Here is a 17,220-nt window from a genome sequence, read left to right as displayed (position 1 = left end):
CATTCAGATTTTTTTCATATACCGTATTTTCCGGACTAAAAGCCGCTTATATGTGAATTTTTGTTCAACCACCAGGGGGCTCTTTAGCAGGAAGTCAAAATTGGAAATAAAAGAAGAAAGCGCCATTAAAACGTAATTAGGTTTTAATAGGGAATTGAAATTTGAGAATGTTGCTGATCAGTTAAACAGCATTGAGGGGAAAAAGAAAATTTTTCGTTTTTTTAAATACTGGGATCATTATGAGAATTTGAGGTACAGATATTAGGGTCCAGTAGATGGCAGTAGTGCAACAATAATGGATGCAAGCTGCTGTTGAAATCTGAAGAAGAAGAAGAAAGCGCCCATTTTCATTTAGCTCATGCTAGTAGCAACACGAAGGATCAGCACTGTTACAGTTACCGTTCAGAAACTACCGTAATCAGTTCAGTTAAATCTAAACTTGGCAACTTTTTCTTTTTCAACCATAATAAATGTGATATTCAATTGACCTGTTATGACTCAAATGTTGGCTGTCCCCCCCCTGCTGCTGCTGCATCGCTGTGGAAAACCTGGAGCAGCAGAGAAATCTGAGGCTTATATGTGTGTTTACTGTTTTTTTGGGGGGTTTTTAACTTTGGGGTTGTGGCTTATAATCCGTTGCGCCTTATATGTGCACTGAATTCCAAAATCTGTCCCTGACACAGAGAAGTAAAGTGTACAGTTCGGACGGCAGCAGCGATAAACCAATCAGTGATTGTTGTCCGAGTTCTGCAGCATAGCCTCGGTAAAAACCAGATCGGTTTTTCCACGCATCACCGTCCCTGTTCATCTGCGACTCCATGCGCGCCCGTCTCACTGCTACTGTGGAAAAGGAAGCGAAGCAAACTGATTCGGAGTTTGCCGTCGTGCCGGGAGGATTAACAGAAGAACTCCCAGCGCTGGACATCGGTGTAAACAGGCCGTTCAAACAGAAGTTGGGAGCGGCGTGGGAGCGATGGACGACAGACTGAACACAGTTTACTGAGACGGGAGGCGGCGCCGGGCGAGTTACGCCTCCATGTGTGGATGGATGGTGGATGCCTGGGCTGATGCATCGGCCTTAACTGTCTGAGCTTCACTAAAGCTGCATCGCTGCTGAACAGCCACCTGGAAACGAGTCCGACTCCGATGATGATGAGAGGGAACCTGGCATGTTTGATGGCGAAACATGCTGTTCAACTCAGATAAGAAGAGGAGGACTTTGATGGATTTGTGGAAGAAGAATAAAAAATAACGTGAGTGTATTGTTACACAGTCGAATAAAGTTCAACTAACCTTACTGTTTTGTTTTCGTTACCTTTTTTTTTTTTTGACTGTAAGTTTTAGCATGCACCTTACATTCCTTATGTATGGATTAAATACAGAAATGGACGCCGTAATTGAGAGTGCGCCTTATAATCCAGTGTGTCTTATGGTCCAGAAAATACGGTATCTTCTTTGAAGAAAGTATTAGAGCCATTTTATAATCACTTCTCTGGTTTTCTGAGAACTCATTGGACTTCAGCTTCCTCACCTGGTGGCTTTCTGGTTAACTCGGGGTTTCTTCGGCAGCTCCGGTTTCGTGATCGTTGTTTCAAACTGAAAGCACAAAGCAAAGCGGTCAGCTCTGACCGGCCGTTCGCAGCGACGCTCCACTGGTCGTTTTCTCACCTTACATTTCACCAAACCTGTGGGACCGAAGATTCGTATAGAGCAGATTTTACCCAGACAGTCGGGAGTCAAACACGCCTCATTCAGGACATCCTGCGACACAAATATGCATTTATCTCCATGTCGGGGAACCAAATCTGCAGGAAAGAGGAATGAAAAGCAAACCTTTTCATTCTTTTCACTGAATTTGGTCGACTTTAGGCTCTTCCAGCAGCTGATGTGAAATTCAACCTTGCAGCTCTGACAGCAGCATATCTGAATGTAGCCCTGAAACGACAATCTTCTCGTTCAAAACTCAGTGCGTTTCGCTCCCAACCACAGAAATGAGCTGCTGCTTACCTTGAAATCTGGGTCAGTGAAATAGATCTCAGCTTTTAGAGGGCAAAGACATTTTTCAAGACGACAGACAGCGTCAGGGGCGGGGGGAAATCTACACAACTCTATCGATTTCTCAAGCATCTCCTGGAACACAGATGGGATGATTCAGGACTTTCCTCACCGTTACACATTCCAGATCATTCAGGACGCACCAACCTTGAATCTGTCTGCTTGTGTTTCTTTAACAATCTCTTTGGTTAAAGGCCAGGTGAGTTTACCTGGCGTAATTTGATTCTTCACCATCTGCAGCGAATCTGAAAACTGCTGCATGGCAACTTTAAACCTGAAAAACAGGAGGAGACACAGCTGGAGAGCAAGAAACGAGGACACAGGAGACACTTCCTGGAACGGCCTAGACAAAACCTGATCACCACTAACTGAAAATCGGATTTCAGTTAGTGGAGCTGCCTGCACAACCAACCAGAAAGCAGCAACAACTAAACTTTTGTCTTTTCCAGCAGCCATTGTACAGCAGGAAAACCAGCTGACCAAATGCTGGAGATCAGCTGGGTTGCTAGGCAACAGGGTTGTGCCGGTCAAATGCAATTTATCAGAACACGTTTTCCAAGCACCAAAAATAGCAACTTATTGCCAGAAATCAGCTGGGTGTCTTTTTTTGAAACAGAAACTAAAATTTAGGAACAAAACTGCAAAAGGTAAATTTTGTACAACAAACGTACCGGTTTTCTCGTAGAAACACTCTGCCAATGGCGTAATAAACCAGGCACTGGAACGTTCGCTCTTCAAACGATTTCATCCTCTCTAGGAGTTTGTCTGTTTCTGCCAGTTCCTGCAGCAACAATCATAAAGTAAACGGTTTATAAGCACACAACAGAACAGAGAGCAAAGACATGCCCTCTGAGGCTGCCGTCGCTCTGATCGGATTTTATTCCTTCTGGTTCTCGATGCTGCGAAGTCGGAGAACCTTCAAACTAGAGGTGTGGCGATCGATCGGCCGCCGATCATAATTGGCCGATTTCTGTGAAAAAGCGTATGATCGGTGATCGATCGCTGTCTCTTGTTGCCAATCACAAACGATCACCTGTATCTCCTGTTTCCTTCTCACTGCGCAGCAACAAATCCTGTAGTGAGGAACTTTAACTCTGAGTGAACGGGATGTTTGCGAGTTTCAGCAGGAAACAACATGGCTGCCGCGTGGGAGAAGCACGACACAGTGCATCAACAGTGAACTCTTACAGCGAGCAGCTGCTTGGAGCTGCAGCAGGGAACTTAAAAAGATTTTAGATGTTTGTTAAAATGTCTGTTATGTCTAAATTAGGTCAATTTATTGCCAGATAATATAGTATCATTTATGCCTAAAGCAAAAAATTAACAGCCATTCCAGGTGATGGGCAGAGATCGGCCTCATGGATGATCGGTATCGGCAGCAGAAACCCTGATCGGAGCGTCACTAGTTTAAACAGTCTTCAGTCAGAAGCCGCTTCAAATCCCCTGCACTGACTGCTACTGCAGCACGACTCTTTGGAGATGCTCGGATGATACGAGTTACGATGAAATTTAACATTTCTGAATTGAATGTTTCTGAAAAAAACAACTCGGGCATTTATGGTGACAAATTAGAGTTTAGAGTTATAATAACTAGAAATTCACTGTAAGCCTTTGCAGCCTGATGGACTTCAGTGATTTTGTTTCCAAGCTGTTCTGTAGATGTGCGGTTTTTGTCTACTTCGAGTTGCCAGACTGGTTCCAGTCAGGCATTAATGTCTGGCTGCTTAATTCAACACAAGCTGATCGTTTTCTGGACGGCTTCTTTCTCCCGCGTCCATTTCATCAGGTTGGCTGTTTTTAATTTATGATGATTTAAAGACATCTTGATGAAATATGATCCAAATCGCGTTTCTGTGGGCGACTCACCTCAGGCTGTCCGATTTCTATCAAGGCCGACGCTCGACCGAACAGCAGCAGCAGAACATCCAGGGAGGAAAGTCCCAGTTTCTGAGAAACAAGCAATCAGACGCATCAAGTAGGCACTGAAACAGATTAGTCGCAATTAATCAATAAATCAAATTAGGGCTGTTGTAAACAAATATTTTAGTAATCGAGTAATCTATCGATTATTCTTACGATTAATCGAGTCATTCTAAGGATGATTATTGGTCCCCGAAAAACGATGAAAACCCGGCATCATCATTAAGCAATAAAATCCTCCCAGACCGAACTTGAAAACTGGACGTTATGCTGCTGACACTTGGCTTTCGTCAACAACTCAGGCGAAGTCAGAGCTCTGTGCAGCACAAATAACGACCCGGCCGGAACACGGCGCGCTAAATATTAAAACATCATTTAACGAAGCTTCCAGGCAGATGATTTTCCTCAAGGAATTTTAATAATCGAGGAACTCGAATCATTCAAGGAATCGTTTCATCCCTAATTCAAATAATCGTCAACTAATTAACGGGAGTGAACAGGTTAAAAAAAACGTATCAGTCAAATTCTCCCACTGACCACAGTGGAACATCACCAACCAGACTAATCATGACCGGATCCCGTTTGGTTACAGCTGAACCCAGCGCCGCTTCCCGATGCTCCGCCCATCAGCAGCGGCTCTCTGAACCCACATGCAGACGGCGGCAGAGATCGCCTCTATCAGACCCTCAGAGTGAAGCTTGGACTTTGTTTCCAGACGTTAGACGTATTTTAGAAGAGCGTAAAGCTGCCAGGTTGGAAGCTTCAACACGCAGAGCGACGCTGATCATCATGCCGCGTTGCCCCACATTACTCCGGTAAACTTTTAGTAAAATGTTTTTGGCACTAGTTGCCTTTATTTGACAGCAATCCGACAGGAAGGGGGCAGAGAGGGGAGAGAGGCCTGGGCCCAGCGAACAGAGGACGGGAGTCGGGCTCCAGATACCCGGTCTACAGTCTGTCTATGGGGGGCGCCGCGCTAGCCGCTGCACAGCCATGCCAACCACTGCGCCGCCATGCTATAGCCACTGCGCCGCCATGCTAACCACGGCACAGCCATGTAACCACTGCGCCGCCATGCTAACCACTGCGCCGCCATGCTAACCACGGCACAGCCATGCTAACCACGGCACAGCCATGCTAACCACTGCGCCGCCATGCTAACCACTGCGCCGCTAACCACTGCGCCGCCATGCAAACCACTGCACTAAGAAACGCTATTCAACCCTATTCCGGTAGCCTTTGCTGGAATTTTCAGTTTCTCTGTGGTAAATTATTTACATTTTTATACAACTTGAGCTGTCTGAGGAACTCCCCTAGCTCACTTTCATTTTCTTGGAAAAATCAGTTTCATCACGTGAATGCGACTAGTGGACTGGCCCCAAAAAAGTCATTGCAGAGTAAAGAATCGACTAGTTCAGGGGTGGGCAGCTCCAGGCCTGGAAGGTCTCCTGCAACTTTAGATGCATCTCTACTTCAACACACCTGAGACAAATAATGAGGTTGTTAGCAGGACTTTGGAGAAACTGACTGCAATGAGGAGGAGATTCATCTGTTGGATTCAAGTGTGTTGGACCAGGGAGACGTCTAAGAGTTGCAGGACTCCAGCCCTCCAGGACCAGGATAGCCCACCCCTGGAATAGTTGATGCACCTACTTCCCTTACAGATAAACTGAGCGTTACCAGACATTCAGTAGTTTGTCCCAGACGTTCAGTAGTTTCTTACCTTGGGCGTGGCGGCCTCCAGCAGCCCCAGTGCCTGGCTGAAGGCCTGCTCTGCGTTGCGGCTGCGCAGGTCCGACAGTGCGCTATGAGCCTCGTGCACCAGAAACCGCAGCTCCTTACATAAATCTGCTTTGCTGTCGGCCATCTTCTGGTTCTGATGGACCCAAATGAAGCGGGTCAGAGACAGAGAAACCCGGGATGATTAAAGGAGCTGACAGAAGGAAAGACTCACCGCTTCCTGCGTCTCGCTTTGGCTCTTTGACTTGTTCCTAGAGCCACTGAGGTCGTCGCGCTCACTGCAGACAGAGCAGAGTTTCCAAAGACCATCAGCACCACAGGGTACGACAGGGTACTGCAGGGTACTACAGGGTTCTGCAGGGTACTGCAGGGTATCACAGGACACTACAGGGTATCACAGGACACTACAGGGTACTGCAGGGTATCACAGGAAACTACAGGGTACGACAGGGTACTTGCAGGGTATCACAGGACACTACAGGGTATCACAGGGTACTGCAGGGTATCACAGGGTACTGTAGGGTACTACAGGGTACTGCTAGGTATCACAGGACACTACAGGGTACTGCAGGGTATCACAGGACACTACAGGGTACTGCAGGGTATCACAGGACACTACAGGGTACCGCAGGGTGCCACAGGGTACTGCAGGGTACCGCAGGGTACTGCAGGGTACCACAGGGTACTGCAGGGTACCACAGGGTACTGCAGGGTATCACAGGGTACTGCAGGGTATCACAGGGCACTACAGGGTATCACAGGGCACTACAGGGTACTGAAGGGTATCACAGGACACTACAGGGTACCGCAGGGTACCACAGGGTACTGCAGGGTACTGCAGGGTACCACAGGGTACTGCAGGGTACCACAGGGTACTGAAGGGTACCACAGGGTACTGCAGGGCACCACAGGGTACTGCAGGGTACCACAGGGTACTGCAGGGTACCACAGGGTACCACAGGGTACCGCAGGGTACCACAGGACACTACAGGGTATCACAGGACACTACAGGGTATCACAGGACACTACAGGGTACCATATGGTACAGGGTACTACATATAGTACAGGGTACTAACCCTCTACATAATACGCCACCGCTATGCTTTGCAGAATGAGCTTTCTAGAGATGGAGGAAGGAAGGGTTAGGGTCCGTTTCTGATTTTCTAGGCTCCATAGGAAACTTGTCAGTCAGCCCTAGATGTAACCCTCACCCCCAAATATAACCCTGTGCTAAAATTACATATGGTCTAGTCAAAGAAAGAAGCCGGTTTTGTTCTCTGACATCGTTCTGTGTGTACAGGGAAGGAACCATCTTTACGAAGATTTTCACTGAACAGGAGGAAGACTGATGAGCAAATCAAACGGACGGCATGTGACCTCACTGACCTTCTGGACGTTTTGGGGTCTTTGAGTCGTCCCTCCGGGTCGGACGGCACTTCAGAGATCCAAGAGATTAAAACACAGACTGTCATTAAAACTCTCAGCAAAATATGCAACATGTAAAACACATCCATGTTCCCTCGGGTCCGGTTGGTGAACGAGGACGAGAACACCGCCGACCAATCACAGAGGAAAACGGTTGTCAAGGCAACGGTTCTAAAAGTAAGGCTGGTTTGAATTCATTTTGATTCAGAAAAATGTATATTTCTAATTTTACACACAAGAATTAAAATCAGAGTTCAGACATTCAGTCGTTTGGATGATTAAAGTATTTTTGGCCCAAATCAAAGATGGACCGCCGACAGTCGCCGACGGACTCTGGTGAGGAGGGAGCCGGGTGTTTGGAACCATGCATTCAGCATCAGGATGAGCTTTCTGCATTAAAATGATTATTTGGGCTGATGTGATGTTCTGAAAAGCAGAATTTTGGGTTTCCATCAGAGTTCAGATAAACGATTAGTATTTTCCTCTGATTAAATTCCCCAGCTGGAGCCCAAAAGAGGAAATATCAAACTTTCTGTTCTTGGGTTTAAAATTAAACAGGTGGATCTTTAGTATTAAAGTGAATATTTAATAACATGGAATAAATTCAACACCAAATTATTTAAACTGGAAAACAAACTAACCTGTCTTTTTGTCCGTTTTCGTCTCGATGACCTAAAAACACAAATTAATATGATCAACATGAATTACAGCCAGATAAAATAAAACAAACACTCAGCAGTCCTGACTAAAACAGAGAACAGCTGATGTGAAAACAACCTCCGCTTGTTTCACATTTTAAAATTGTTGAAGATTTTTAGTATATGTTTGGGAAAAATCTCTGGCTCAGTCTAAAGGATCCCAGGTTCTCCTGGCGGGCCGCGTGTAGCCACACAGAAAACAACAATGAGTGACGTCACAGAGTTAGAGTTTAATCCAATAGAAGACAACGTATGAAATTACAACAGAAACTGCAGAACAGAGACATACATTCATTTACCTGAGACAAATGGAAAAGAAGAAGAAAGAAAGAAAAGCAAAGATGTGCAAAGACGTCTTTGGAGAATTGCAAGAGCAAATCTGATTTGTTCCTCACGTGCACAAATTTTTGTAGTAAAGGCGCATTCTTGTCTTTTAATTTATTCAAATAAGGCGTATCTTTGCTCATCCAACCAGGAGCTGTCTCTGACCCTCTCTAAAGTTAGAAACGCCCTGCAATTTGTTTCCAAGATCAAAAGCCATTTGTCCCCTTTGTCTAAACAAAGTGGAAGCAGAGCTTCTCCTCCACTGGCCTGAACTCCTGCTGTTTCACGGCTTTTCACAGATCAGTGTGAAGCTGGAACTTCTCCTGATTGTTTCCCAGACAGACAAAAGGCACTTTCAAAAAGATCTTAGCAAACAATCTGAGTAACTACAGGTAACATACAGGTCAATAGGGCAGAATAAGTTATTAATCTGAAAACCACAATTAGGCTATTTCAATCAAGACATGTTAAGTTTTAAAACTAGCATATTCTAAATTTATTTTCTTAACAAAATCTAGCTTAAATATTCATGAAGTCTTTAACCCAAAAGAAAAGTTCAATAATCAGCGTCTGCCAGCTGAATGCTTCAGGTCGGCCAACTTCCTGCGTTCAGACAGGAAGTCAGCGACTGCTGCAAACTTTGAATCGAGCCTTTGAACATCAGTGGCGGCGCTAAACTCCTGGACAGTAAAGACGGATTTCTATCGAAAACTTAATCATTTAAGGGTGAAAATCGTCTTCCTGATTTTTCACGCTGCTCAGAATAAAACCAAAAACTCATGGAGACGAACACAGATCACAGACCCAAAACGATTAACTGGCTTAATCGTTTATTGAAATAATCAAACGAATTTAGTAATCCATTAATTATGAAACTAATTGATTACAAATTAAAAATGGTGGGAAAAAACTGTTAAAACAAGCGGAAGAAAAATACTGCCATGTTGTTGCATTTTAAATGCTTATTTTCTTATTAAAAAATTAATTTAATTATTTAGTTATTTGAATCTTAATGTATCTCTAATTCTGTATAAAGATTCACAGTTTTTTAATTCAATAAATTGATAACTAAAATAATCAGCTTTCCACTTTGAATAGGTTCAGAAAATCTCTTTTCTGCATTTCACAGCATCCATTTTTTTAACTCTTTTCTCAATTTTTATTCAAAGATGCTGGAAGGAAAACCTGGTGCTTACTTCAATTATCAGGCAATAAAAATATAGAGATAAAAAAAAACAACAGAAAAAACAGGAACTGATTAAGAGAAAATGAGAAATATTTAAAAACTGAAGGAAAACTGAGTTTACAGCTAAAACACAAAATGAACCTGAGGCTGTAAAAGCAAAACAAATGTGACTCACCTTCGCAGCTGAGCTCCTGGTCGGATTGTTTTTACCGCCTGTTTTTGTCGACTGAGGGATTTTCTTCACCAGCCCAACCTTAAAGCTGCGGTGCGTTAAAAACAAGCCCAGTTAACGACTGATTATTATCACCGTGTCAGTAAAAAGGCAAACAGACTAACCTTTGAGGCCTCTGCGGCAGCTCAGCTGGAGGGAAGACAGAGCAGTGTGAGTTTCACTTTCACAAACAGGAAGCAATAGCAGGCAGGAGCTGACTCACTTCCTGCTGCCATTCACCAATCAAACAATAAAACACAAATAAAGGCTGGAATAAAAAGCCACTTCTGGTTTGGGCCCATAACTCCCAGCTGATGGAAACGAGTTGGATCAGTACCAGGCAGCGGCTCCGGCCTGAACTTCAAGAACTGCTGGTCCAGATCTCTGAGTCCCTCCGGGTTTTCTCTGCACAGCCACCGGGCGGTGCTGTTGGCCTCCAACGCCAGGTCCATGGCCCCGAGGAAGAACAGAGCCTCGCAGTACCGGTAATGGCCCTGTAGGGGGAGGCAGCAAAGTCCAGCAAAATGTCACACACACAAAAAAAATCAGGAATTCAACCGATAAAACATCGCCAAAAAACATCCAAAACATATTAAAGCATATTTAAATAATAAGAATTATTAATTAGGAAACCCTAGGCAGCTATTAGAGCAGCCGGACCGTACCTTTGCCCAGAGCGGGTCGATGAGAACGGCACGTTTTCCATCTCCTGCTGCTTTTCTGCAACAGGAAAAACAATATTAAATAAAAAATATACACATTTCTGTCTATTTATACGAAGTTTAACTTTTAAACTTAAGATAAAGGTTAGAGAGTTTTTATTACATGAAGATAGGGCCTGTCACGATAACAAATTTTGCTGAGCGATTAATTGTCTAAAAAATTATTGTGATAAACAATAATATTGTTTCAAGACCTTTTGACACTGATTTAATGGAAATGACTAATAATGCATGTGATTTCCTGCCATAGATAGACTTTATTTTTAAAAGAATAACACTGGAACTGATAAACTAAACAAAACAACCAAAAACAAAAATAAAATGGATTCTCAGTCTCCATTAACAAAAAAAAATGTACTTGAATAAAAACTAAACAATAAATAGTGCATTCAACCAAAAGAGTGCAGATTATGAAGTCTGTATCCTGTATTGGTCTTCAGTAATCACCAGATTTAATGGGCACATCCGACTACCTAATGCATTAGTTCACACTACACGATTTTTTGTGTATTTTCTATTTTCTCCTTACGACAATCTTAGATCGTTGGCCGATGTAAGATTGTCGCTGGTGATTTCGTAACCGATCATCCTGCAGTGTGATGTAGATCGTCGTGGCCGCTCCGATCTAAATCAGGGATTTCCCCCGACTGGAAGCGTCAATGCAGCCCGTTGAATGTGACAGGTAGCCAATCAGAAAGCGTGGATTCTCCTCCGTGCTTTTTGAGGGGAANTTAAATTTTCACTTTATGGTACATGTTGACATTTTTTATTGACTGTATATCAAATATTTAAATTTTAACTGGATATGACATAATAGAATATATAATATTCAATAATACAAAGACTTAAATCTTATTGTATGGACTAGGTCATCAAATCACTACGTTTAATGTCCAGCAGATGTCAGTATTCAGTGACAACATTGACACAGCTTTGCTATGGGTCAAAACGATACATGACGCCTCATCTACCAATCACTACTAAATTGAGGCCTATTCAATAAAATCAGGATCAGTCTAATATTTCAACATGCACTAAAGTTAAAGCTAGAATTAAAACTATCATAATTAAACTATTTACAATAATGTCCAGTTATAAACACAGAATTAGTTTAGGGTATTCTAAATATCAAAATATGTGAGAATGAAATTAGATTTTGGGATGGTTTTAGTAGTTTGCTCTTGTAGAACAGCTACAGCAAGTTTCATAGATAAATCTACAAAGATTTTAACAGGGATTTTTTTCCAGAGCACTAGTTTCTGTGAAAAGAGATGGGTTACTGGGATTAAATGGGTAAGATTCCCAAAGGTTGAAGATCTAGAATCTGAGTTTGGAAGGGTTGGTGATGGGTCATCTGTCTGAGACTCTGCAGCAAGTTTACTGAGATTGGATCTTAACATCTACCAAATGTGAGGAATGCATTAGGATAAAATAGATGTAGATTATTAGTGTAATAAGAATCAGTTTGATGAAGCTACCAACTAAAGCTATGAAAAGAGTTGGAGGAGCTTCCACAGCCCAAGTTACACAAAGTATTGATATATTTACTTGGTGAAATGGTATTGTAATGTGCCACTACAAATGATGTCTACTGTTCATGCAAGAGAGCCAGAAGACACCTAACAAAGATGTCAAACTGAAATAAGTGCCACATCTCACAACCAATTATTGTCCATATATAAAACTCCAAGATTGATGTAACTGACCTTATGAGTTGTGACCACACAAATGGCAAGAAATGGACTTTGAGGGTACCAATTACAGATTTGGCTTTGGCCAATAGCTGGCCATTGTAGTGTAAAGACCTCTGTGTGGCACACCAAGAACCATGTCTTGCTAAGTCGAGACAATTTTGCCTACTTCCATGCAAAACTGCCTCGACTTAGCTTGACGATAACTGACTTAACAGAGTGGGAATTGGACCCAGACATTTTACTCCAATGGATAAAGCACCAAGTGAAGGCATTGCTCCATGCCTCAGTCCATGGAACGGCTAATGCCGATATGCCAAAGGCAGCAAAAGGCAATGCAGAATACAAGTGTCATGAATTGGATTGAGGTGCAGTGAGGAAGATGTCGTGGGACCCGCTTGAGATGAAAAAAATTGATTTTAATGAAAAAGCTATCCAAAATGGTTCATAAACACAGGCAGCACAATTGAGCTAACAGTAAAGCTCTCACACTGTTAGCACTGGCTAACAAGAAACATGTGATACATGGACAGACTGGAACTACAACTTAGACAAAGACCTGACGACAAAGCACAGGTGGGTTTAAATAAAGAGGGGATTATCAGGGAATGAGACACACCTGGGAACAATAAAGGTGAGGAAAGGACAACATGGAGACTCGCTAGAGAAATAAACCCAACACAAAAAATAAAATCCAACAAAGAGCACATAAAAATAAATTGAGTGCAGTTTTATTTGCACGGTGCTCTGCTTACAGGCAGATTACAATTGTTACAAAGCTGTTTACAGATTACTGTAAGCATGATCCCATAAAGGGAAAATAATTTGAAGTAGATTAAGATTGAATTAAATGTTTCAAGTGCCATAACATTTTCAGAAATTGAAATTAACTGTTTAGAACAGCAGCAATGCAATTTACTTTGAGGGATTTTACTTTAGGGACTTATGTCTTCCCATACCTATCAGTAGTACTTTGAATGGGACACATTGCTGAAACAGTCACTACTGTGTATCATTTCGTTTCTGAACTCAGAAATGATACTAATGTGAAGAGAAACTAAAGGTTTTGGATTTAATTAATCAATTGTGAGGATGTTGTCTGCAATTTAAATTGAGTGTCCTCATGTGGACATAATTTTTCTCAACTACATCATGTAAAACGAATTTTATATTTTGGCTAATTGGGAGCTAATTATTGCAAAAATCAAAGGATTTAATAATACAAGACTTCAGGTCTTAGGAGGTTACGGCTGTTTAGCAGACCTTTAAGCCGAAGATTTCCTGAAATTAACATTAATTCCTTTTGCAGTTAGGAGTGGAACTCTAAGATTGAAGACAGAATACCAGTTGGTGTGCATGTTGTGTGTCTGAGGCTATTCCTCATAGAAGACTGGACTGCATTTAAGACTCCTGAGTCCTAGAGTCACCTTTCCCACGTGCTGTTCCTATAGGCGGAACCTGGGAAGGCTGATACATACCGCGCCCCTGGTTTCAAAAACACGCTATCCGTTAACACCGCAAGGTGGAACTAGCATGCCCAGGAAGCAGAAGCGTTCTCCGTTGATTCTCTTTTGGTCTGGGTTGAGTGGGTCTGCTTGGTGGGGTACTGACTCACCTTTACCAAGCTAGCCAACATGAACTGTGCACCAGCAGATCTCCATGTTGCTACCGCTCCCCATGCCACCAAGAGGAATGAACAAAAGCAGCCATAGCAAAGTGACACCACCAAGCCATCCTCCCAAGAAAGGAGAACATGGACCAGCCACTGCAAGCTGCTGCCTTCCAGGTCTCCAGGCACCTGCTGGTATTCATCACCCCAGTATGAGTAAAAAGTCATTCTAGTGCCATCATACACCGCAAGACCTCTAGAATGATCAGTATTATGTGATCCAAAAAGGGTATATGACCACATTAACTTACCCAAAACTGCCACCAGGGGATGTGCTTCTATGATCAGCAGGCACCAGTTCAACAAAATGCACTCCATTCTGAGTCATGGTACCGATTTTCTAGAGGTTTCCAAATTCATTCTAAGTCATCCAGTTCAACAGCTGAGCTCATTCTGATCGCAACAGTATATGGTTTGTTAAGGTTTGCAGCAAAAACAGTTGAACTTAAAGCTACAATTTGAAGCCCCACTATGCAATGCATTCTGGGAAATGCTGAAATGCAGAAATTTTAAAGGCCATTTCTGATGTTCAGAATGGCATTTACAAACATTTTTGGCACATAGCAGAAGCTCAGAGATTAGATTTGAATCTGAGCTGTGATTTCTGTCTTAAAAACTGAGTTTGAAGACAAATCAAATCAAATAAAACATAGTTAAGAGTAGACGCTTAAAACCAAAGTCCAGTCTTTAGAGCAGCAAATCCTTCATCCAACAGAGGCTCAGAGATGGCATTTTAAAAGTGAAGTGTGATTTATTTCCAAAACAGAGTTCAAAAACAAATAAAAATTGAATAAAATCTGGCTAAATTGAAGTAAGAGGCCACTAAGGATAGGGTTAAAAAACAGCTCTATAGGACATTCATAGCCAGACTGACTAGGCAGAAAAATTAATAGGAGTCTTTAGCTCAGACCACCAAACGTGGTGGGCACCTGCAGAGGGTTGGAGGGAGCATAGAAAACCAAGTTTGGTCAAAAGAGCACTTATAATTTTGGAGTTGTTTTGAGTGAGCAATTCTTCAAATGAATGAAGGTCAATGGCAGCTGTGTCAAGGGAAGGAGCCACACCGACAAAACTTGGAGGGTATGTGACGCCCCTTACACACATTCTCTGTGCCAAGATTGTCCCCCCTACCATTTTTTGTTTATTTTGTTTGCTCTAATGTACAAGTGGGTTTCATCCTATATTCCTAACCCTCCACTAGATGGCAGCATAGGACTGTCATTGAAAATGGAACTCTCCAAAGAAGCCCAAACCAGATCAATACCTAATCAAATGAAACAGACCGATATATTCATAATAAAAACACATTTATTTTATAACAAATTACAAATTTTATTATATTACAAGAATGTGCATGATATAATGTTATTGTAATACACTATAAGACCAATCACAGCCCATCTATTTGTAGAAGTATTTTTAATTTCTGTTTTCATGGATTTGTATATATTTTCAAAGTGTATCGTTCCATGTTGTTTTATGATGCTATGCATGGAGCTGCCAGGAGGGGGAGTGCCTTAAAACCCTTTCACTAACCCTCCGCCCTCTCTCTCCTCCAGCATGCACATGGATTCATCTGTCTTTTTCTGTTTGTTTACCATTTTGATTGAGATACAAAATACATATTACAAAAACAGCATAAAGTGTGACAAATGACCGCCAGGGGGCAACAAAAATTGAGGCAGTACATCAGCCTAGTATTACATAAATACATTAAAGAGAACATAAAGTGCAAATTTTAATAGCTTTAGTATTGGTGGAATTTCCAATAGTTTTGATATATGTTTGACCTCATTGGCAAAAATGGAAAGAAGTGTTTTTTTATTAGTGTAACAGCATTTATGCATGTGCCATTTGGCTAAGTATATAAGATTAATAATATAAAAATGTTTTTTCAGCTGTTGGATAGTTAATGAAGCAAAACAATACATGTTCAAAAGAAATGGAGACATACGGTTGAATAGAAGCAGAAATCACAAACAGAGAGGCCTTTGAGGTTAGGGTTATATCCCAGCTTGATAGGACGTTCCTATATAGACTTTGACTAGGCTAGAAAATTAATGGGAGTCTGTGGCACATATATGAAGGGAGTGGGCTAGGGCCACCAAACATGGTGGGCACCTGCAGAGGGCTGGAGGGAGTATACACTCTAAGTTTGATCTAATGAGCACTTATACTTTTTCAGTTATTTTGAGTGAGCAATTTTTCAAATAAATGGGGTAAATGGCAGCTACTGTATGTGAAGGGAATATGCCACACCCACCAAACTTGGAGGGCATGTGGGGCCCCTCCCACAGACTCTCTGTGTCAAGTTTGTTCCCCCTACTACATTAAGTTTTTGAGTAATTGAATTTGCTCAAGTGTGCAAGTGGCTTTTCGTCGTCCATCCATTCTCTAACACCCTTGTCCCTTAGTGAGGTCAGGAGATGCTGCTGCCTCTCCAGCTAACGTTCCCCGAGAGGCGGGGTCACCCTGGAAAGGTCACCAATCTGTCGCAGGGCAACACAGAGACAGAGAGGACAAATAACCATGCACAGACACACTCACACCTAAGAAGAATTTATAGAAACCAATTAACCTGACAGTCATGTTTTTGGACTGTGGGAGGAAGCCGAAGAACCCGGAGAGAACCCACCATGCACAGGGAGAACATGCAGACTCCATGCAGAAAGACCGCAGGCTGGGAATAAAACCCAGAACCTTCTTGCTGCAAGGCAACAGCTCTACGAACTGCACCACTGTGCAGCCCTCTGGCTTTTTTTTTTTAAATTTTTTATTTTTATTTTTTCATCTTTATTTTCTAAAGAACACATAACACTGGAACTGATTAAATAAACAAAACAACCAAAAATAAAATGGATTCTCAGTCTCCATTATCAAAAAACGTACTTAAATAAAAACTAAACAACATGAAGCCAAAGTGGAAATAAATACTAGTGCAGATTATGAAGTCTGTATACTGTACTGCCCTTCAGTATCACTAGATTTAATGGGCACATCCGACCACCTAATGCAGTAGTTCACACTACACCATGTTCTGCCCCCATTTTCCCTTATAACAATCTTAGATCGTTGGCCGATCCAAGATTGTCGCTGCTGATTTCGTAACCGATCATCCTGCAGTGTGATGTAGATCGTCGCGGCCGCTCCGATCTAAATCAGGGTTTTTCCCCGACTGGGAGTTTAACGCTGAATGTGACAGGTAGCCAATCAGAAAGCCGGATTCTCCTCCTGCTTTCTGAGGGGAAATTACGGAGGGGAATCCCAACATCGGAGATGATATGTGGAAACAACATTAATGTTTATTCAACATTTCCTGCAAAGAATATAGAAATGACAAGGAGAGGAGTTGGAGCCAAATTGCTGCCGCAGCTGATAAACCCGGTAAGTTTTCAGCTGTTCTTCGTTAACGGGACATAAAAAGGTTATAATGATTTTCATTCAGTCAGGACTTTACGCTGACTCTAGCCACATGCATCACAGGTAGATTCTAGTAAAGCATTGATTAATGTCTGGTTTTAAAATTGGTTAACTGGACTGGTAGCCATTATTTTGTGCCCATGTGGCTGAAAACCACAC

General features: G+C 42.3%; 1 protein-coding gene across 1 annotated transcript in view; it reads right to left on the bottom strand.

Moving 5' to 3' along the window:
- Positions 1-17,220, bottom strand: part of ttc3 (tetratricopeptide repeat domain 3) — a 58,879-nt gene that overhangs the window by 30,881 nt on the left and 10,778 nt on the right. Inside the window, exons 11-25 of the mRNA XM_015021684.1 lie at positions 10,225-10,279; positions 9,897-10,053; positions 9,685-9,709; positions 9,524-9,608; positions 7,782-7,812; positions 7,093-7,150; positions 5,930-5,993; positions 5,699-5,851; positions 3,922-4,002; positions 2,727-2,836; positions 2,203-2,329; positions 2,008-2,130; positions 1,834-1,935; positions 1,669-1,761; positions 1,532-1,596 (exon numbers count right to left, since the gene is read on the bottom strand). Of these exons, the coding sequence (XP_014877170.1) occupies positions 1,532-1,596; positions 1,669-1,761; positions 1,834-1,935; positions 2,008-2,130; positions 2,203-2,329; positions 2,727-2,836; positions 3,922-4,002; positions 5,699-5,851; positions 5,930-5,993; positions 7,093-7,150; positions 7,782-7,812; positions 9,524-9,608; positions 9,685-9,709; positions 9,897-10,053; positions 10,225-10,279 (1,329 nt within the window). The remainder of the gene's footprint in view (positions 1-1,531; positions 1,597-1,668; positions 1,762-1,833; positions 1,936-2,007; positions 2,131-2,202; positions 2,330-2,726; positions 2,837-3,921; positions 4,003-5,698; positions 5,852-5,929; positions 5,994-7,092; positions 7,151-7,781; positions 7,813-9,523; positions 9,609-9,684; positions 9,710-9,896; positions 10,054-10,224; positions 10,280-17,220) is intronic.

Source organism: Poecilia latipinna, unplaced genomic scaffold, assembly GCF_001443285.1.
Source record: "Poecilia latipinna isolate Pla-1442-1.1 unplaced genomic scaffold, P_latipinna-1.0 Scaffold2829, whole genome shotgun sequence".
NCBI classification, from domain to species: Eukaryota; Metazoa; Chordata; class Actinopteri; order Cyprinodontiformes; family Poeciliidae; genus Poecilia; species Poecilia latipinna.
This window is presented reverse-complemented; position numbering and strand designations above follow the sequence as displayed.